General features: G+C 41.4%; 1 protein-coding gene across 1 annotated transcript in view; it reads left to right on the forward strand.

Annotated features, from left to right (window-relative positions):
* The first annotated feature begins 8,080 nt into the window (after positions 1-8,080).
* MAEL (maelstrom spermatogenic transposon silencer) overlaps positions 8,081-23,530 on the forward strand; it is a 34,802-nt gene continuing 19,352 nt past the window's right edge. Inside the window, exons 1-5 of the mRNA XM_027868312.1 lie at positions 8,081-8,212; positions 8,476-8,568; positions 9,314-9,422; positions 10,975-11,130; positions 15,681-15,722. Coding sequence (XP_027724113.1) covers positions 8,081-8,212; positions 8,476-8,568; positions 9,314-9,422; positions 10,975-11,130; positions 15,681-15,722 — 532 coding nt within the window. The remainder of the gene's footprint in view (positions 8,213-8,475; positions 8,569-9,313; positions 9,423-10,974; positions 11,131-15,680; positions 15,723-23,530) is intronic.

Genomic DNA, 23,530 nt, shown 5'->3' on the forward strand with positions numbered 1-23,530 from the left:
TGTGTGTGTGTGTGTGTGTGTGTGTGTGTGTGTGTGTGTGTGTGTGTCCACAGTGTGCAGGCAACTAGCTTGAACTGAGTGCCTTCAAACCACAGGGAAACGGCCTGAGATGATCTAGCTGGACTTTGTCTCTAGAGCTTGGCTTAAATTGAGCAAGCTCCTTCTTGCTCCTGTGGCAGAAACATTTTCATCTGAAAGCCTTGTCAGGGAGCATTTGTGCATAAAACTTGTTTGCTGGGATTGTATGAAATGAAGACTTGTTTACCCTCGCATGTGAGAAATCAAAATTTAGGTCTGGAGACAGAGACTGAGCAGGCTGCTGGGCAAGGTGAGGAGTTTTCTGTTGCCAGAGATTCTCCAGGGCAGCCTCCCTGACCACTTGGAGATAACTTACAAGAAGCTCACATATGAGGCACAAAGTTGAACAAGGCAATCTCGAATTCTCTTCCAGCTCTCAAATTGTTTCTATGAGAGGGCAAGGTCGTCTCTGAGTGAAACTGATGAAACTGACAGTGTATATAGCCTTTCTGGGCAAATATGCACGAGAAACAATGTGACAGAATTGCTCAATAGCCAGCCTCAGTCTGAAAGACCTGGCTTCAAGGGTTGCTTCTGATACGTACTTTTGCCGTGTGGCCCCCAGTAGGTTACATAAATTCTCTGGTGGGTGCCCCAAGCAACTCAACAACAACAACAACACTACTTTAAGATAGCAAAGCTGTTTACAAATATTATCTTAGTAGGTCCCAACAGGGGACAATAATCCCGGGAGGTAGGTACTATTATTATCCCCATTTTACAGATGAGGAAACTGAGGCAAACAGAGGTTAAGTGACTTATCCAGGATCACACAGCTAGTCAGTGTCTGAGGCAGGACTTGAACACAGGTCTTTCTGATTCCAGGTCCCAGATTCTATCACCTGTGGAATCAAGCTGCCTTTAAGACTCCAATCTGTGGAATAGTTGCTAATCTACAATGGTAGGAGTGAGTTTCCTCACTGGGAGTCCTCTATAAGAATAAAATCTCAAACCTAGACTCTTTCTCAAACTGACTCCTCCCCCGCCCCCCCCCCAAAAAGATGTATGTACCTGGGAAGCTGCTTATGTGAGTGTATGTGTCTATGTAAAAGGTAAAGGATCTATGATTAGAACTTTATGTGTGAGTGAGAATCACTGAATCACATAGCTGGAATGGACCTCCAGTCTGACCTGCACCTGATCCCTGCTACAAGATCCATGAGAAGTGGCCAGCTAAACTTTATTTGGTAAAAAAAAAAAATTTTTTTAAGTAAAAATTAGGGGCAGCTAGGTGGTTCAGTGGATAGAGCACCAGCCCTGAAGTCAGGAATACCTGAGTTCAAATCCAGCCTCAGAGCAAACACTTGACACTTGCTAGCTGTGTGACCCTGCGCAAGTCACTTAACCCCAACTGCCTAAAAAAAAATTTTTTTTAATTTAAAAAAATTAAAAAATTAAACTTTTACTTGGAGACGTCTTGGGAAAGGAACCCAGGCAGCCCATCCTACTTTTGAATCATTCTATTGGGTAGTTTTTCATTAAAGGCAGTCTATATCTGTTCTCTGACACTTATACAAATTGCTTCTCACTCTACCCTCTGTGGAAGGGCAGAACAAGTCTAGTATCTTCTCCTCATGAGAACCCTTAAAAAATTTGATGACAGCTATCATGTAACTTCCACCACCCCAGGTTTTCTCTTTTCCATGATAAATAACGCCAGTTCCTTCAAACAATCCTCAAGTGACTTGATGGTCACCATACTGGCTACCCTCCTTCAAATGCCCTTTGGTTTATCAATGTCCTTCCTAATATGTGGTGCCCAGAATTGCCACACTATTTCAGATATTGTCTTACCAAGGCAAAACACAGTAGGACCGTCATTGCCTTGGGCCTGGACATGGTGCCTTTCTAATTGCAGCCCAAGTTGGCTACTATGTCACATTGTGGAGTCATCTTGGATTTACATTAGACACACACACACACACACACACACACACACACACACACACACACACACACTCCAAATCATTTTCAAACTATCAAGTCACACTTTTCCATTTTATACTTAAGATACTGATTTTTTTAACCCAAATGTAAGGCTTTACATTTGTTCCTATTAAATTTCACCTTAGGATCACAGATTTAGAGCTAGAAGCAACCTTCAAGGTTATGTAGTCTAATCTCATTAGATCAGGCCCAGTGTAATAGTCCGTCAAGATCTTTTTGTATGAACTCTCCCTTGGAGCTTTGTGTTAGTTTCTAGTCATCTGAAAATATGATAGACTTGTCATCCCATAATATCCAAGTCATTGATACAAATGTTAACTATCATTGGGTCATTTGCAATGAGGCACACCACTAGAATCTGCCTTCCAAGTTGATACAAATCACTAACTCTTTAGGTCTGGCTACTCAACAACTTCCTAATTCAACCGTCTAGTAGCCCTGTCAAAAAAGATAGTAAGGTTAGTTTGGTATTATCTGTTTGATGAAATAATAGTAGTTTGTTATCATTGCCTACTTTTCTAGGTATTTAGTAAAACTTGATGACCTATATAGTTTACATATTCTACTCTCTTTGCTTTTTTGAAAACAGCACACTGGGCCTTTTTTTTCCCCCTATGTCACCTATTGTGTTCTCCACAATCATTTGAAGACCATCAATAGTGGCTCAATAATGTAACAAAAGAGAGAGCTTTAAATGTAGCAAATAAATGAATTAATAGTCAAAACAAAGGGCTTTGAGAGTGATAGAGATAAAGACCTTTTGTGAAGCCAGGCAGGAACAGAGAAGGGGAAATGTATATATGGACAGGAGACCAAGAAGAGTAGAGATAAAAATAATGAAGATGAGGGATAGGATAAAATTAAGTGAAGAAATGGGATAGTATATGACTACCTGGAACCTAGTAATTTGTATCTGGGTACTCATAAGAATGGTACTTAGTGTATAACCTGTAGAAATGAGGCACTCTGTCTGAGGGAGAATATGAATGAGAAATAGAAGTCCTATACAGGCTTAGGAAAGCTAGACTTCAAATATGAGTATGACTATATCTGTATTTGGTTGAACCTATAACTGAAAGTCAAGACATGAAAACAGAAAGAGAGGTTATTCATCTATGTTAATCATAGAATCAAGAATGTCTTTTATTTGTCCTGGGAATTTGGCTGCCTCCCATATTTTGGAAGTATCATTATTCATTTTACATCTATAGGGTCAAACTAGAGGGAGTCTGAGTCTAAATACAGTGCGGGTAAGCACCCCAATTCTTCCTATTCCATCCCCAAATAACTCAGTTTAAAATATTACAAAGTTGGGGGCAGAGCACCAGCCCTGAAGTCAGGAGGACCTGAGTTCAAATGTGCCCTCAGACACATAATACTCACTAGCTGTGTGACCCTGGGCAAGTCACTTAACCCCATTGCCTAGCCACAAAACAAAACAAAACAAAACAGAACCTTTAAGGGGGCAACTAGGTGGCGCAGTGGATAGAGCACCAGCCCCGAAGTCAGGAGGACCTGAGTTCAATCCGGCCTCAGACCAAACACTTGATGCGTACTAGCTGTGTGACCTTGGGCAAGTCACTTAACCCCGACTGCCTCACTAAAAAAAAAATAAATAAAATAAAATACTACAAAGTACACCACATATTGAATAAATAGGAGAAGCCCTGAAGGGGGAAAAGAGGTCTCAAAGCAGCAAAGATGGAGGTGGGGGCATTGGTACCCGCCTCCTTGGTGACAGTGGTGCAGATTGTGGCCTCATTCTCTGTATTCAAAACTTTGTTGGTTTGTAATTTCAGTTGGTAAGAAAGACCTTCTTCCTCTGCCTCCCTCGGTCATTGCCCATTATGGCTGATTTGAGGGAGAAGGGCTCTTGGATCTTATACAGAACATCAGCTTAAGGCAGGGACCAGAGAACATGTAAACAAGGCAGAATGGAATCTAACCTTGTTCCAGCAAGATTCCCAGCAGGTCCCACGGCGTGAGGGCGAGGGTAAGGGGACAGAGGAGGAGTTGAGAGGGGGAGGAACTAGGGAATAAAGGATGAGTTTACAAGAATGTTAAGTTAAAGGTGAACATTAAGAGAGAATTAGGACATGGAGATGGAGGGGCTGAACAATCCTTGCAGATTTGCTGGTAGCTGTTAGCAACAACACTGTTACAAAAATAATACAGCTGAGTCCTCTTAAAATCATGATTTCATACACACAGACATGCATGTACATGAATAGGGTAACACTTACTGAGTCTTTTTTTTTTTTTAGATAACTTTATCCTTAGTTTAGCCCTTTCTTCCTACATTGTGTTCTAGCAGGAATATGTGACAGTCAGGAGAAGGAATTTGAATATAGCTTTTGTTCACTTGCTTTCCCTTGTACTTTCAAGTTTGTTATCCTTGCTATCCCTTGTATCAAAATGTTAGTTAAAATACATATAAATTAATTCCAATTCATACCAGAGAGTGAACAGAAAGAGGTGCTTTCAGAAGCCTGAGCCTCGAAACTGAAGCATGCTCATAGCCTGACGTCTCTTCCCCTTTGGACAATAAATTGCTTTATTAAGAAAGGGTTTAAAAAAGAAAAATGCAAATGTGAGGTAATCTCACCCCCCCCCCAACAAAAGAAAATTCAAGCTGCAGAGAACAATGGTTAATATATAAGGAAAAAGATTAATTCGACGTGCTGAAAATTGCAAGGAGCTGATTTAACCCTAGAGCCTGCTGTGTCAGAGTTTTAATACAAACTGATTTGTTATGTTATGAATTGGATACTGCCGTCTGCTTATCACTCGCCATGCCAGATCTGACTTGTGAGCAAGGCACTCTGTATATCTAAATTAGGCACTCCAGCAGTTGCTCTAACCCACAAAGATCTACCCAAACAATAATTCACTCAGTAGTTCCCAGGATTTTGACAAGGAAGGAAAGAAAAAGGAAGGAAAAATGAAACAGGTGTCTTTTTATGCCTATTTCTTTAGCCAGACATATTTCTTCCTGTTACACACCTCTTCTCATTCTGTTTGTACAAACAGATCAGGTCCCTGTAGCCATCAGACAAAATGTCAAAATCTTCTCAGTGCCTAGTCTTACAACTGTTTTCCACATAGGCTATAGACATACATGTCTATAGACACAGGGTTATAAAGAAAGGCTGGTTCTGCTCTATTTCTGAGTTTTTGCCTTTTCTGAACACCAGTATTAATAGTACACATTGTATCCAATGATAAAGTCACCTCATTCAACCCAATAAAATAGAAAAAGGCCACTGGTTACCTATATCTGACCCAGGCCTTGGGCATCTGTGTTTGGGGGAATCATGATACAAGTTTGTTTGACATACCCTAAGCATGCTCCTAGCTTCCTCCTGAGCTAGCACAGATCAAAACTGAAAGGCCCAAGGTAGGGGAATCAGCCGGAAAACAAAATGCTTCTAATTCTATGACCTCATCCCCAGAGAATGAATAAGGGAGGGCAGCTAGAATGAGAAAATGAGGGAACCGAGTGGCATAGAAGAAAGCTGGTTAATCAGAGATGTCATTGGTAGGTTCTTGATGTCCAGAGTGAGGGGACAAAGCAGAGGATATATCCAACTATGCCAAAGTCTGAGATAACAGAAACACAGGCCTTTTTTTAAAAGGCAGTTGGGCAGCATTGGGGAAACAGCTCAATTCCCCATACCCAAGAAATTTAAAATTCAGCACATGATAGAATATGGTAGATGCCATAACAGAGGCACAAAGTTGGGAGAGGGGACAGTCAGAGGAAGGGATGAAGGTCTACTTGGACTGATCAAGAAAGGATTCTTAAAGGAGGTAGGTTTTGCACTGGGTCTTCTTCAAAGATATGAGTAGGATTTCAGCAAATGAGAATGGCAAAGGGGCAGGACAGGTCGGCACAGCATTTCAATTACCAAGTAGAAAGAGCATCATAATTACATATATGGAAGCTAGAAAGCCTTGTACATGTTCAGGGAGTGCTAAGTAATCCAATTTACCTACAGCATAGCATAAGGCATGTGCTGGAGACTAATAGGCTGGTACCAAAAGATGAAGTATCTTAAATACCAGCCTAGGGAATTTGGACTTTATGCTGAAGGCTAGATTCAAAGCCGTTTAAAATTTCTCAGCAAGAGATTTCTGAGCAATGTGAAGTCACTTAATGTCCCTCAGTCTGTTTCCTCATCTGTAAAACGGGGATAATAACTATACCTACCTCACAAGGTTGTTGTGATGAGATTAACAAATATGTAAAACACTTTGCAAACTTCAAAGCCCCACATAAATGTTAGCTATGATTATTATTAGAGCTATGTCAGAAGGAATAGTCAATACCAATGAAATAATGGCTCTTTTAAGACAGTGAAAGGAAATTTAACCTGACAGTGGCAGATAGATTAGAAGTGAGTCAGAAAATGAGGACCTGAATAACAGCGAGCGCTTATATAGTACTTACTATGTGCTAGGTACAATGCTAATCTCTTTACAAATATTATCTCATTTGATTTTTGAATGGGTGTGTGGTAGTAAGAAAGGATAAAAGGGTTCAAATCTCCCTGCAATCACTTACTCTGCCCCCATTTGTTACTGGGTAAAATAAGGAAGCTGAAGATCTCTGAGGAACCTTCCAGCTCTAAATCCTGTGTTACTATGGATAAAACTTTGCAGAGGTAGCCTTAATAAGACTTCTCAGAGGCTAGATGTGGGGGACTAGGAGTCAGTCCCATAAGGATGTCTTAAGTCTGGGCCACTGAGAAAACGGTGCTACAGTAAGGGGAACAGGCAATTGTTTCAACAGGAGAAACTGACTGGGAAGGAAATTTATAAGCTTGGTTTTAAGAGTTTTGTTGAAGTCAATCAGTAAAGATTTATTAAGCACTCTACTAAGTGCCTGGGATACAAAGAAAGGTAAAATACAGTCCTTGTGAAACTCAGTATCTAATGATTATTAACTATTATTCTTAATAACATATTGAGTACGTGAAACCAACAGGACAGCCACTCCACATCCAAAAGACCTTTGGAATCACTGGCTCCTGGTTATTTTGCAAAAAGGGCCATGTAAATTCACTTTCTTCCAAAGATCCTTGATGTAAGAGGTATCCTTTCTCTGACACAGATCCTACCTTCTCCATCAGCCGACAGATTTCATTAATTGCTTTGGCCCCCAAAACTTGTCACCTGGAGACTGGAGGGTGCTGGAGCCGACCGATGGTTAAATTTTTAGTGTGAGCATCTACAACTGTAAATTGACAAGTCTTCTCGTGTTTTATTGCTTTTGTTGATTGTCTAGACTTAAAGTGATGGACAAATCATTAATAATTCGGGGTGTCCTGGTTACTTTTTTTCTTCCCCTCCGAGAGCCGGTTATTAAACCTTCACTAGCACCCAGCTGCCTGGATGCACGGCCCCAGGGTGCAGGCTGATTCTTAGACTAAAAGCGGCGGGGAGTCCTGCGAAGCCTCCAGCGCGGGTGCTCCGCTGGCCCAGGGCTGAAAGAGCACTCTGGGCGACCTGCACTCACGATCAGGGCCCCAGCGGTCACTTAACTAGGCGAAGGACCTTGTTCCAGGATGGACACGGCAGCCGCCCTAGGGTTCCGTGGAGGAGGACCTCTGGGCCGGCGCCACGCTTCTCCGTTCAGGGCGCTGAGCGGGGAGCCTCCCTACAAAGACCCCAGCCCAGCCAGGGGCGCGGCTTCCCCGCCCGCACCAGGGAAACGCGCATCAAAATTAACTCGCTGTGCCACGTGCTGCCCTTTTCCATCCCTCAGGCTCCGCCCCCAACTCCCTCACAGCCAATTGGAACGCCGCCCTCGGGCCGCCGGCCCGCGTGCGCACAGCTTCCGCGGTGCACACGGTGCCCTTGTGGGAGAGCTGCGCGCCGCCGCCTTCCCATTGGCCGAGAGGGGCGGGCCGGCCCTGTGTTCTGCTGTTACTAAGGGCGGGAGCCCGGGAGTGGCGCCTGGCGGCCCGTGGTGTCGCTGGCTCGAGGCTGTGCTGGTCCGCCGCCTTCCTGCCCTGCTCGGGCGTCCGCCTCACCGCCCGCCCGCCCTCCTGCCATGCCGAACCGCAGGGCCAGCCGGAACGCCTACTACTTCTTCGTGCTGGAGAAGATGCCGGAGCTGCGTCGCCGGGGCCTGCCCGTCACCCGCGTGGCGGACGCCATCCCCTTCTGCTCCTCCGACTGGGGGGTGAGGGGCGGCCCGGGGGAGGGGGGGGCGGCCCGGGGGCGGGGGCGGTCCTGGATTGGGGGTTGGGGGGCTCCGGGCGGGGCGGGACGGGGCGGGGCGCGCAGGGGCTGGCCGGCCGCGTCCCCCACCCCAAGCCGGCCCGGGGGGGGGGGGGGGGGGCCCGCCGCGCTTGCTTGCTTGCTGGTTTGGGGTAATTGTCCGTTTTCTTGCCTTTCTCCCATTCCGCTTCTTCGCCGTGCTCTCCCGGCCCGTCCCTCCCCAAGCTCCTGCGGGAAGAGGAGAAAGAGAAGTATGCAGAAATGGCTCGGGAGTGGAAAGCAACTCAGGGGAAGGTCCCTTCGCCACCTGGGAAGCAGGTAAAACTGGGGGCAAAGGAGCAGCCCCCGTTAGGACGGAGGGTGGCAGGGGGCTCTGCCTCGAGGAAAGCACGGCCGTGTCATGGGCGGTCTCCTGATTTCTCGTTTTAAAAATCAACAAGCCCGTCTCCATTGCCCGTGTTTGTCTTGTGATAGTCATTGACCTGAGGTTATTTTTAGGGTGACCCGCAGTTAAGAAACCCTGGTCAGTAAGGGAAAGAACTTGGCCCGATTAAGGATGGTTTCTGGGGTCCTTAAAGGCAAACTGGACTCTGAGGCATGGGCCCTTTGTTTCTAAAACCGGGACGTGTTTTATTTTTAATTATGCGAGTAGGGCTAGTTACAGAGGTGATGATAGCAAATAAAATAATGAGCCTGAGAGACGTCATTGGGTAAGCCTGGAAGTTTGGGGTGTTTTGTGATACTAAGTAAAAATTATGCTCCAGCTTTTTGTCAAGTAATGTGGAATTTTTTGGATTTTTATTTCAGTTTTCTTTCTACCCTTAAGTAGTAATATTTTTACCTGTATCTCTTGGTTTTGCTATCCTCTTACTCTGGTCACTGCAGATCTAGTTATTTCTTTGTTAAGGCATTCAGTGCTGTTTCAGAACTGTAGATATAGAGAAAATTTTAGTAATGCTTTGGCTAAGCTTATCATGTTATTACTGCACCTAGCACAGGGCTTGTTGCATAGTGAAGCTGTATGAATATATATTAATTTGATCAATTGTCTCTTCTTACCTAGAAACCTGTTCCTACAACACTCCTTGAATCAGTGAACCAGCTTCCCTCTGAACAGACTCAGAATGTTTCACTTCCAGATGTCTCAAGCCTATCTTTGAAGAGTGACCAGGGTACAGTCATGCTAATATATTTTGGGTACTTCCAAAGGAGATAACTGGACCAGTGGATGAATTAGTAAAAATGTTCTAACAGTACTTTGATCAAGGATGTTGAGCAAATACAGACTGGGTATGCATTGGCTGAATTCCGTAGTTCTTTCTAGCTAAAAATGATGACAGCCAGGAATAATGAGGCTTCCTTCCTGACTGTTACCTTAGGTGACATAAACTGTTTATGTTGTTGTTAAGTCATGTCCTACTCATCGTGACCCTGTGGACCATAGCATGCCAGTGCTATCCATGGGGTTTTCTTGGCAAAAATACTGGAGTAGTTTTGCCATTTCCTTCTCTGGTGGATTAAGGCAGACAGAGATTAAGTGACTTACCCAAGTCACACAGCTAGTAAGTGTCTGAGGTTGGATTTGAACTTGGGTTTTCCTGACTTTGTACTTTAAATACACATATACAAGCTGTAAAGATAGAGATGGATTTTTGAAATAGCACAGCAAGGGTTGTAGCTGCATTTTCTTTCTTAGGATCATCAAGCTAGAGGAGACCTTAGAGATTAGCTAGTTCAACGCCCTCATTTTACAGATAAGGAAACTGAGACCCAGAGAGATTGAGTAACTTGTCCAAAGTCACATAGGTATTAGAGTAGCAAAGCCAGGATTTGTATTCTGATCTGCTGACCCCCAGGTGTGTCCACCTACTTACTCCCTAGCTCTGTCCAGAGCACGATCAGGGTCCTGGCTTTGGCTTTCAAGAATTGTACTTGAACAGAGGTGTGGCTAATGTGGTGGATGAGGGTATAGCAGGTGTGTTCTCCACCCTTTGCCACCTCTAGATTTTCAGATAAATGGGGAGGAGAGGGTAAGGAACCAACCAGAAAAGTGGGTATAAAGTTGAGAAGCAGTATGGTAGGAGAGACCTCTTTCCAACACTTGCCACTTGTGTGTTTCTAAATAAGCTATTTTAACCTCTGTTTCCTCATTTGTAAAACAGGAATAATGCTTATAGTATTTGGACCTCATAAAGTGGTCATGAGGCCCAAGTGAGACTATACATGTAGCTGTCTTTAAAAACTTTTACAGTGTAGTTACTCTTTGCTGGTTAGGCCTGATTAGGCCTAGTTTCCATAACAATCTATTTTCATTCATTGAATGTAGATTATAACCTGGCACAAGTTTTAGACTGCTGAGTTACATCTTTCACAAGCAAAATTCAGGCATTTTATGAGCTCAGCTTATGTAAATGTGAACCCCTATTCTGTGTCTAACTGGCTTTCCAGTTGTTGAATTACTGTTATCTCCGGCAGCATGGCTAATCATCTTGGGAATCTTTAAAACTGATCAAATATTTAACTGTTAAATTGATCATTTATATGGCAGTCATAAGCTGGGATCTAGAGAACTGGGATGTTCAGTTAAGTGTTAGAAGTAAAGAAAAAAGACAAGTGAGGTGTTCAGCACTTGAATCATGACCTAGAGTGGTAGCTTTGGAGAAAGGGCATACTTGAGGGACTTATCTACTCATTTAAACTTTTTGGCTCATATTATTCTTTCAGCTGTGCTTGGAAGTTTTTTTTACTTTTTGAACATTTTTAGCCATGGAGAGCTACCTCCTCACTGTGAACAGCGCTTCCTCCCTTGTGAAATTGGCTGTATTAAATATTCACTTCAGGAAGGAACTGTGGCTGAATTCCACCGATTTATAGACCCGGGTGAGTAACTGTATGGAATAGGTAGGAGAGGAGGTAGGCCATCTTAAATGTATTTATGTTCAAATGACAGTTGTCTGAAATGTAGCATAACCTGGGGGGGGGGGGGTTGCTTAGCATGATTGTGAAAATCATGAAATTTGCCTTTCTCTTTGCCAAGGTCAACCTATCTATTTGTACCCTTGATTCCAGACCTTACCCCTTGTGATTACCCCTTCTCATCTTCAGTGCCCCCTTATGTAACTGGCCCTTTGTAGCTGCCTATAGGCATTCATTCTTTAAAGAAAACCCTTCATTTGACCCTGAAATCCCCTCAAAGTGTTGTCCTATGTGATTTTTCCCTTTCCTTTCTAAACTGAGGAGAAATCCACTGAAAGCATATTGCTTTTACTTCACCTCATACCCGTTTCTCAAATCCTCAAAACTTGATTTCAGACTCCACTAATGAGTTGAAATTGTTTTCTTCCAGGCTGACAATGATCTCTTTGTTACTAAATCCAAGGGTCAGAAAAGTCTGCAGCTTGTAAAACTTGTAAGACTTAGTAATACAAGACTAAGGAACTCATATTAGTTATTTTCCTCCCTTTTGTTCTTGGCATTTTAGACTACCTCCATATTTGACCTTCTTTGTTAGCTCATCTTCCATGTCTGTCCCTCCACTAAATGTGGATCCCTTGGCTTCTGTGCTGGGTCCTCTTTTCTCTGTAGGCCTTCTTCACAGTCTCCTCAGTTCTAAGAGTTGTGACTTGTGGGAAGCTGATATTCCAATCCCATGTCAAGTGCCTGCTCATCATCTTTCCCAGAATGCCCCACAGGCATCTCAAGCTCATCTTGTCCTGATCGGAGCCCTTTATCTCCTTCATACATCCACTAAATCTGTCCTACTTCCGAACTTCTCGATTTCTCCTAGTACCACTAGCCTTATGATAATTCAGCTTCACAGCCTCTGAGTTATCCAAAATTCTCCCCTTGGTTGCTAGTTCTGCCCATGATGACATTTTTTGGTGTCCGTCCCCTTTTTCCACCTACATGGCTACCACCATCATTCTAGCTTTTATCTCTTCTTTGTTTGACTATTGCAGTAGTCTCCTAATTGATTTCTCTACTTGCTGCCTCTCTCTCCATACCATTCTTCACATGGCTGCCAAAATTAATTGGTCATTATCTTGTCACTGGACCCAGATCGCTCCGGAGGAGTAAGGCTGGTGGCTTTGCACAGCCCAACTTCACTTAAATTCACTTCACTTGCAGGTCATGGCATCATCTTCCTGATGTCATGGTCCTCTTCAAGAATGAAGGACAGCACCAGCCCTGGATTCAGGAGGACCTGAGTTCAAATTTGGCCTTAGACACATATAACACTTACTAGCTGTGTGACCCTGGGCAAGTCACTTAACCCCATTGCCTAATCCAAAAAAAAAAAGAATGAAGGACAAACAACAGCACCCAAAATTATCTAAAGCATAGATGGATCTGTCTGACCATGTTATTGGCCTGCTCAAGAATTTTAAGTGGCTCCCTATTGCCTTAAAACAAAGCCTGGCCACTCTAGATATTTTGTAGAGTGGTTTCTAATTCATGTATTTGTTTAAATAAATGTGTTAGCTGGGTGACCTTGAAGGTCCCTTTCAACCCTGAGATTCTACCTCCAAGAAGAAATAACATTTTCCAACTTGGTATTTAAGGCCATTTAAAACGTGGCCCTTTCCAGATGCATTTCACATCATTCCTCTTTGTGAACCCAACATTCCAGCCAAATTAGGCAGCTTGGTTCTCAGATTTCCTTCTCTTGTTAGCAGGCCTTTACCCAGGCTGTCTCCCACACATAGAATGGACTCTCCCCTTGCCTTTTGGAATGTTGAGCTTTTCAAGCCTCAACTCAGGCACTGATTTCAAAGGAAGGGTTTTCCAGTCCCCTTAGTAATTAGTGCTTTCTCTCTCCAGATTTTCTTTACTTGCCTGTTTATGTATTATAGCCCCCAGCAGAATGAGAGCCAGGCTTATTTTTCATTTTCTTTGTTTCCAGCTAACCCAGTGCCTTGTGTAGGGTAGAAGCTTAATAAATGCTTGTGGAATTGAGTGATGGCGTGCTTTCTTGAATGAGAGGTAGAATTGACAAACCTATACATTTTCATTTTCTTAAAAACTATGAGAATTTTTTTTTTGAAGTTTGATAGCAGTTGAAAAAGGAAATGGTTAGGAGTTTTAAGTTAGGTGGCGACACCTGGGTCTTGGAGTACTAGACCCCTAAGGGGTCTCTGAGTAGGTAGTACAGCTGCTGGAGGTCTAGTCCAGGGAGCAGCATCTTGGCTTCAGAGTTAGGCTGTACAGTGGACAGTAGCAAAGCCAGAGGAAGCAACAAATGCTATGCCAGGTTGCCCCGATGCCCATGCCTTCCTTGGGGCCTTGCATGTAAGGCTTTTCAGGGTCTTCAAAGCCTTCCTTCCCTTGCTGCTGCTGCTGCAGCAGCCGCTGCCACTGCCAGCTGCTTAACTACGTATAGTGAGATGGGTGAATAAGGCCGAGCAGATGGATGGAAACCTCTAGGGGTATGGGATTTTTGGGAGGACTAGGGAGACAGAAGAGAAGTAAAGCCAAAGGAGAAAAACTGTGGGGTAGAAATGTGCTTGTGACAGGCAGGTGCTTGAAGTCAGGATGACAGTTCTCTTCAAGGCTTCGGAGGGGCCAACATGTGAAAGAAAGATGACTTGTCCTTCTTAGCCCTGAAGAGCTGAGGGTGGAAGTAGCATTGAAGCAAGATTAGTCGGCTTGATGTAAGGAAAGAAATTCGTAACAATTAGGGCTGTGTCAAATGAGCTGTCTTGGGACATACCAAGTCCGTTTTTCACTAGAAGTCTGAAAGTGGAGGCTAGGCAGCCACTTGTTGGGATGTCCTAGAGGGGTTTGAAGTTCATGTATTGGTCAGAGTACATGGTCTCTGTGGAGCCTTCAACTCTTAAAATTCTGTGTGATCTCTTGCTGAGATAGGCACAAAGAGTGTATGAGGCTAGCCTTCAATTTGAAAAAGATCTTTTAGTATATACTGTGTACCACATACAGTCATAGGCCCTGGGGTGATCCCTCCAAAAAGTCACTGCCCTCAGGAAGCTTATAGTGCATGGAATGGGGAAGCAACATGTGAGCCTAAGTAAATATGTAATTTGGGGGTGGTGTAAGAAGTGGGAGGATCTGGAGCAGTTCTTGAAGGAACATAGGGATCTCAAAAAGCAGAGGTCAGGAGGTGACTGTTCTAGGCAGAAGGGAAATTTGTGAGGGAGGGAGGTGGGAAATTGACCACACAGGACAAGTCCAGTTTTTTTTTGGAATGGAGTTTATGGGTGAGATTAACGTGCTCTCAATCAAAATTGGAACCAGACTTGGAGTCTCTACTAGGAGTTTGTCTCTTTATCTAGAGGCAATAAGAAGCCATGGGCACCTTTTTAGCTTGTGAGTAACATGGACAGACACCTGCTTTAGGAATGTTAACTTGGCGGCTCTGTGAAGGGTAGATGGTTAGAGGAGGAAGAGGTTAGAGTAGGGAGACCAGTTAGGTTGCTCTCGCAGAAGTGATCAGGGCCTGAACTCAGGGAAGGATGGGCCTGTAGGGGGAAAGAAGGGGTCTTATGGAAGAGATAGTGTAGAGGTGGCATCAGCTGATTGGCTGTGGGGTAGGCAAGAGTGAAGAGTCGGGATGACTGCAACATTGTGAGCCAAGATGGTGGTACCCTAATTGTTGTTGTTTGTCCTTTGTTCTTGAAGAGGACCCGTGACATTGGGAAGGTGATGTCTTGATTTGCAAGTGAATTGGATTTAAGCAAGGCAAGGCTGTGCAAAGTCACGAGCCTTACTGTCTCTTCTGGAGCCATCTGGGTCCCGTCACCTGAACAGAAATAGGCATGGTAGAGTGGGCTTAAGGGAGAAAAAGAGTTTAACAGGTCTGTGGGATGCTTAGGTAGAGAAGTTTAGCAGGCTTCAAAAATAAGATTAAAATTCAGGCAGAAGATTAAGAATGGTATCTAGAGTTAGGACCTAGCGTCAAAGACGTCATGGAAAGTAGAGGGTCTGGGACAGAGCCCTAGTGAAAAGCCCTATATGATGGGTGGGAGGAAGATGGTGATGATGATGATTCAGCAAAGGAAACAGAAGTGGGCAGGTAGGTGGGAAGAGAAATTAGGGGCCAAGGGAGGAGAGTACATTGGAAGGATGGGGATGGTTGAGTGTCAACTTTGTCTTAGAACATGGAGGAATTGACTGTTCTCAGGCTTAATTGGGGGTGTTAAGCATGAGTAGGTAACTGTTGGTTGGTGGGCTATCCTTGTGGCTGTTTTCTTAAAAATATAAAAAAATTAACACTAGACCACAAGCTGAAGTAAAAGGGTTTTTTATAGCCTATATAACTGAATCTTGTTAGACTATGAAAGTAGAGTTTTTAATAGGCATAATAGTGAAGATTACCCAGTTTTAATATCACATTATAATTTAGTTATTTGCAGCATCCCTACAATGTGTCCATTTCTGACCGTTGAATACTTTGTTTCTCTGGTTTATTGTAGGTGACGTACCACGAGGCTTCCGGTTTCATTGTCAGGCTGCAAGTGAGTATAAGGGACTGGAAAGGAATGTGGGAGCTGACTGGGAATTCTTCTGATGAAGACTGTGTTAGGTCTGAAGACCTGACTTTGAGTGAACCCGGTTTTTCATCATTGGGAATTACACTGGAACTTTGAGTTGAAAGAGAACTGGGGTTTGTTGTTGTAGGGTTGTAACACATAGACAAGGTCGACTGTTGTCTGCTTCAGGGGGAATGTGGAAGTAAAATACGCTTTGTGGTGAATGGATGGCTGCATCGTCTCTGTGGGCATCCTTTAGTCCTAATGGGATCAACTCTTATCTTTGTGACCAAGCTTTTAAGTGAGATGTTGAAGGAGTCTTAAGCTTTCAGTGAGCAGGGCTTTCTGTGGAAAGGAAGAAAAAAAACAAGACTCGCTTAAGTGGGGAAGATGCTAGTATTTTTTAAATCTACATTTAGTTTAGAAAGCATAGAGTCTTTAAAGAATCTTTGCCAGGAATGGGGGAAAAGTTGTTGGAATTGAAATTACTATGTAATTATTTTTTTTTAAAAGAGTAAAATGAAGGATGGAAATAGTGCCTGGTAGCATAGGTAATTACGTGGTTTATCAGACTTGGATGGGTTTTTTTGTTTGAGAAAAAATGCTGGTAGAATTTAGACATTCCCTTACCCTACTGTTAGGTTTAAAAAAAATAAAATCAGTTACATTAAACTCCTTCATTTCTTTTATAATCTATTTTCAGATTAACTGGGTTTTATACTCAAGAGTTTAAAATTGTCTTGAAAGAGAAGAAAGTTAAAAATTCTGTTTTTGAAAAGCTAAAATCTACAACCACACTATCATTAAATATCTTATTCAAGAGGAGCAATTTCTGATACACTGGAAACAATATTTGGCATTTTGAGGAAGTGCTGTTAAATTGTCAACAGTTTAAAATATATTGGATGGATAGCCTTGTTAATTTAGTATCTGGCTCACCTCTGAGAACTGTTTCGTTGGTTTTCAGAAATTTAGGTAAACTTACCATGTTGATAGGTTAAAAAGTAAAATTTGATACAGACTCCTGTGACTATACTACCATTTTATTTTATTTTTTAGGCAATTGGGGTTAAGTGACTTGCTCAAGGTCACACAGCTAGTAAGTGTCGAGTATTTGGTCTGAGCCTGGATTTGAACTCAGGTCCTCCTGACTTCAGGGCCGGTACTCTATCCCCTGCGCCACCTAGCTGCCCCTATACTATCATATTTTAACAATATGTAGACCTGCCACCTGCTGAAGTCCCAACCGGCCTTTCTGCACACTTAAAATTTGCATGAATTAGCTTTGTGATATCTGCATGCTTTTATGGAAATCCTTATGTAATACATTCAAACAGTGACTATAAAGTTGTCTATTAGGATAGCTTCCTATCCTAAATTTATTTTATTTGCTTTTATGCAGGCCTTATATTTAGTTTCCAAACTAAATAAATAATAACTACACATTGATATCCTTAAACAGAAAATCAGGTATTTCATAGTACCTGTCCACTGCATGTAATAATGGATAGGTGTAAATGCACCCACATTTTCTGTGTTTAAGGGCCAACTCTGAAGTGCTATTTCTAAACTATAATATTTAATGTAGTTTGTACTTATCATGTTCTGTTGTCTCTGCATTAAGCAAGGAATTTTTTGTCACAAATAGATGTAGATAAAGAGAATTGATCTAATGTATTTGAAATATGCCAGTTTAACTTAGTAATTTTAGCAGGATAAGTCTGTCTAGAGATCCACTTAATAGATTTTTTTTACTTGAATTCTTCTGAAATCTAAATTGTTAATTGGATAATGAAATCAAAACTGTTATAACACACTTAAAGTGTGTTCTTGAGTATGAAAATGTTCAATTTAATCACTTTAAAAATAGAATATCTTATGAAATCTAGATATCTTATGGAATTAATTGACAGTCTTAGCATTAATTACATCCAACTATTGGCTAAGTTACCAAAATTTTGGTCCTTCTGACCAATTAATTTGACTTCATCATTTAATTGTAAAGCAGTCCATATACAAATATGAGATTTTCTATTGATGGATTTTTAAATTGGCAGGCTTGTATATAATAATGCCCTATATATCTAGCATTTGCATTCAGAACACAGGTTCAACTTGTAAATCAGCTTAGAAATGGGCAAAGTAGTTGTCACAAGGCCCCATACACTATGTTCCGTAGGAGAATACTGAAATTAAGCACAGGCTTGACTTGGGATTATATGTCAGCTAAGGTCTAACAACCAAGTACAGGACAGTGAAGAGAGCCATGGCTTTGGAGTTGGACCCTAGCTCTTCTGCTTCTTGGCTCTGATACCTGGGGCAAGTGGCTTCACCTCTCTGTAAAATGAAAGACTTTGTGGCCTCCAAGGTCCCTTCTGATTCCAAATCCTGCCTCTGTTCAACTTAATAAATATTTGAGGGACTTATAAGACCTTAACTTGGGTCATTTAAACACAAAATTAGCTATCTCGTCCCCATCTAAGTCTTATTTTTTTTAATGGAAACATTGATTTGTTTCAGTCATTTGTCATATGATATGCCTGCTAGACAACATTTGGCCCATTGGACTTGAGGTCAGCTGAAATGGCCAGATAGTTTTCATGTGATCAGTTAAGGGGTTTTGCCCTAGTCTCCCTTCCCTGCCTAGATTCAGGGGAAAGGGATTTTTAAATGGCTGTTAGAATTTCAGATGTTTGGGAGGGAGTATAGCTACAGGTTTCTGACTTACCTTCTTCCTTGAGTAAGGAGGAGAGAGGAGAGGTTGGTGAAGTGCGATTATGAGGCACAGAATAGGGTAGAAGAGGGAGCTTATGACATGGCTCCTGTTGTCTCAGTAAACTAGTAATTAATAGAATATGATATCCTATTTCAGGGTTGTCTTTTTTTCATTATTCTGTTCATATTTTATCTTAAGATAAGAAATCTTAAATACCGATTGATAATATACTCCCTCCATCATTTCTTTTTATAATTCAGTATTCTCTCTCTTCCCACTTCCTTCCATTTGAATGTTAGTAAGTATAACTTCATCTAATAATACAAAGTAGTCCATCGTTATTTTGATCCTGCATTAAATCTATAAATGAAGTTGAATAGTTGTAATAATTTTTATTTCTTCTTTTCAACCTAACCTTGTATAAGGGATATTTGGCTGTTTGGTTCTTCCTTGATTTCTGTCACAGTCACTTTGAGCTTGTCTGGCATTTCTTAGTAAGTTTAAAAATTGTAAATTAGACTCCCTTTCATTTTTTCCTAATGCAGATTTTTCTCCTCTGTTACTTTACAAATTACAATTACAAATAACTTATCACCTCACTTATTTTTGCTTGAATTCCTATTGTCAGTCACTGCAGTTAGATAGGAGATTCTTGCTAAAGATAGAGTTAGAGGTCGTGAGACAGAAATGGTTGCTTGTTCTCCAAGGAATGATGATCTGACTTGACTGAGAAAGGCAACGAGAAAACTGTTTATGTGTAGGTATCTACAAAGCTAGAACCTTAGACAGTAGCTGTAATTAGGAAGAGTGACAGCAAAAACGTCCAGACACTGGAGACAGAATCCAAGAAAGGAATTAGTGATATAATCCATGGGCTCAACTTTACACATACTTTGTGCATTTGTGTGTGTGTATATAACAAGCAAAATGGACTTGAACTAAGGATCCTTATGCTGAGAAGGCAGATTTGTCCTCCATTAATGTAATGTGGTGGGAAGAACTCATAACTGGAATGTGGCTCTGGGAAGAAGGAGGCACTCAATTCAGAAGAAACAGGTAAGTAAAAGGAGAGCTAATTGGATAGTACACTCATGCGAGGAAATCCAGAAAGAGGAATCTGGGGAAGGGTGGTGAAGATTAATTGAGATAGAAGCAATAATATCATTACAGGGGACAACAAACCACCTGGACAGAAGAGAATTTGACAAGGCATTGAGTAAACCTGTTGTGAGCTTGCCTGTGTAATAGGAATCGAAGGCTTTAATTGCCCAGCTAATTGCTGGAGCTCTCTGTCTCCCTTGCTTTCTCTCTTCTCTCTGCCAGAAAACTGGAACGGCTAAGACTTTACTAGTTTGCTTTATTTCCATCTTTCCAAAGGTGGAGCAACTGAGTTAATTCTGATCACCTTAGTTTTTCCCAGATTCTGAAAAACTTAGCAAAAAAATTTTTTTTAGATCACTCGCTTAAAATGTTGTTTACTATATGCCAGCTGTTGTGCCAAATACAGGGGATACAAAGAATGGCAAAAACATTGCTCCTGCCCCTACGAATCCCTCAGTGTATGGAAGAGAAACAGCGTAAATAGAAACATACAAGATACATACAGAGTAGATGGCAGGGAATCTTAGAGGGAAGGCCTTAGCAAAGGAGGGGGGTGGGTAGAGGGAAGATGTCTATGGTTTGGGAAAGGGCTCCTTTCTAGGAAAGGTAAGAGTTGTAGGAGAGAAGGAAGAGCCTTCAAGACATGGGAAACAGCCAGTGAAGAGGCATGACAAGGAGGAACTCATTGATTGAGTAGAAATGATGAGAAATTTGGGAGAGAAGTGGCCAATTCCATCTTATAGCTTTTGTTAGAGGAGAGTAAAACTGGGTATAGTTTGATAAGCATCTGTAGGTTTTTGGAGAATATATCTCAGTGGGTTCAGAAATCACATAGGGAAAGGTAGTCCAGGTGGTATGGGAAACCCTTAAGAACGAGATCCAGGAGACACTGAGGGAGTTGTGAGTTGTCTACGGACACGATTGTGAATGCACAGGAATCTGGCTGGCCAACTTGTATTTTTAGAAAATTTATGTAGACAGTGGAAACAAGTAAATGATGAAGAATGTAAAAGCATAGCATGGTCCTGTAAGAACAATATCAGAAAAAATGCTAATGCTTAGAATGAACTGAGGTTGGCAAGGAACCTGGGGCACAGTGAAGAAGGTTTTGATTCTTCTATGCTCAAAGACAAGGATCAGAAAAGGACTAGAACTACCCAGAGTGGATGGGAGCCTCCTAATGGACAAGAGCAGAAGGAGTTGGCTCTTCATTTGCTTTTTGTTTTTCCTGTCAGGTAGATTTATCATCAGACTGTGGAGGATAGAACAAAAATGAATGAGGAGACTAAGCATACAGATGTCATCCTTGAGTTTAAGTACATAACCCCAGATGAAGTACACCCTAGGGCAGGGGTAGGGAACCTTTTCACGTTGGAAGGCCGAATTAATATTTAACTGTAATCAAATAAGGTTGCATTCAAGAAACTTCAATTAGATATACTTAAAAATGTACATTAGTCTGTGAAAATCTGCTATGTACTTAATTTCAAAAAATGGAAACTATTTGTTAATTTTAAAGTTAACTAACCTTTTAATGACTTTGTTATGTCTGCTTTTTGTTGGAAAGCATTTGAATATTTGGTTGCAGCATGGAGGTCCACAGCTTCAGTTGATCCTCTAGATGAGTAGCCATCATTTGTGGCCTTAAAGGCATCTTGGTTTAGGTTAGGTAAGAGAATGTAGATTCCCAGCAAAAAGTGTTAAGTTAAAAAGCAAGAAAGCACTTTTTGCTGAAGGTGTGGGTATTCTACTGCATTTTTCCATATTTCATTTGGATCTTTCTTAGCATCAATGACTTTAAAATGTTATGTACTGAGAGCTCAATCAGTTCCATCTGTAGTTTTTTTAGGTGCCTTGGCGATATCAAGGAGGTGAGGCTAAAATGCTAATTTGAGTGTGATATCATGATTCTCAGTTAGTGAACCTTTCATTGTGTTCTCCATTAATAGGTCTATAACAGCTGCATATTCTTCAGATGATTTGCATATATCATCCTGCTCATTAATGACCTTTGCTAACTGGGGAAAATGTTCATCCGAAATTTCCTTTTGAAGAAGAAGCGTTTTGAAAAAAGATAGGTTTTTTTGAAATGCTTGGATTTTTTGTGACATAATCATACATATAGACTGTTTTACCTTGCAAAGAAATATTCAAGTCATTTTGATTTGACATATCACACAGAAATGCAGCATTCCTATAGAAATCTTTCTTCAATAATTCACATGGCTGTGATTCTGTCTTCATAAAATTTAACTGTCTGTTCTCACAGAGATAGAATTTTGACTAACACCTGTCCCTCTGATAGCCAACACACTAGAATGATATGGCAAATCCACATTAGATAACTCATCGTTCAGTTTTAGCATGTTACAAAAATGACGATGCTGTGTTGCATTTGCACAAATATAGTTAACAGTATTTATAACTTGTTGCAAAGTGTCACTTAAAATTCTAGCTTTAGGACAGAGATTTTGCTGATGCCTAAGATACAATGAAAAGAAATGAAAGCATCTGGATCTGTTAATACTTTTTTAATCTGTGCAATAAAACCTTCATTTTTTCCTGTCATGGAAGGTACACCATCTATACATACACTCACTAAATTTAGCAAAATGAGTCCAACTTCATGACATTTATCTTGAAAGTCGTTGTTGAAGATATCTAATTCCCCGTGTTCTGTTTGCCAGAGTGCCCAAAGTGAGTAATTCTTTGTAGCAAAGAAAATCTTCTGTTATGACCCAAATGAAGTATAAAACCTGCACCCTATCAGTAGTATCAGTTGATTCGTCCAGATCAAGTGAATAATATGTATTTTTCTTGTTAAGTATTACATGGTAAGCTGAAGACTAATTCATGCTGCTGATCAAATATGGTTCTCCTTGAAAGAGGCAGTTGTTTGTACTTTGAAACATTATCAGGGTCTAAGCATCTTACAACTTCGACAGTGAATTCTTTCACAGTTTCTACGTCACTCAATGACTTCCCTTTTTCCCCGAGTATATAAGCTTACTTTATAAGTTGGTTCCGTGGCACTATTTCCAGGTCTTATTGCTGCTTGAAAGAATTGTCTTTGCTTCTGCTTTTCATCTTTTAATTTCTGCGATACAACCTGTCCCACTAATTTAAAATATCTGTGGCCCTTATGAGTGTTACAATGCTGATGAGCATTGAATTTCTTTAATGTTGATATTGCAGTGTCACGAAGCAAGTAAGTCATCTTATCTTTAGCAGAAACAAGATAATATTTCAATTCCCAATTCGCATTTAAAAAATCTGTTTTCTTCCTTCAGTGTTCTCTTGGTATTCTTTGACATGATGGCCTGTTAAGCGGACAGAATTAAAAAAATACTGTCCTGAGCTGTGCAACTATTCACAAATTCCACTTTAAAGAGAAACACAGTGCACCATTGTCAAAAGGTGATAACGGATAGGCGTACTCAACTCCCATAAACTCTCCCCAACCAGCCTCGTGCGGTAGTGGTGCCAGTTAGGCAGAAAAAGTTAGAACTAAATAATGAGTGTAGCAGCTGTCAGTTTAGCCCTTATGACTTAGTAATGTTCTAATTGTGCCAGTAAATCCTGGAAGATTATTTTGTTGAAACACTTTATTCTTTGGTATTTTAAATATGCCCATTTTAAAAATAAAATAAAAATATAAAAGATGAACAAAAATATATTCATTAAATGGATTTGTTCTGTGAAATCTGGATTCAGTCAAAAGGTCGTACTTAAGGACCCAGAGGACCTAGGCCTTAAGGCCACAGGTTCCCCACCCCTACCCTAGGATACTAAAAGCTATGAGTGGGATTGCTGAGCCACTCACAAATGGGGAGGGAGAGGCTGGAAAAGGGCAAATGTCTACTTTTTCTTAAAGAGGAAGTGATCAGAGTCTTCAAACTAGATGCACTTTTTGTGTCCTAGAAGTCTAGAATATTATTTAAGGAATGGTTAGTGAGCCTCTAGAAAGGTAAATATC

Source organism: Vombatus ursinus, unplaced genomic scaffold (assembly GCF_900497805.2).
Source record: "Vombatus ursinus unplaced genomic scaffold, bare-nosed wombat genome assembly UNPS02014789.1, whole genome shotgun sequence".
Classification (NCBI taxonomy): Eukaryota; Metazoa; Chordata; class Mammalia; order Diprotodontia; family Vombatidae; genus Vombatus; species Vombatus ursinus.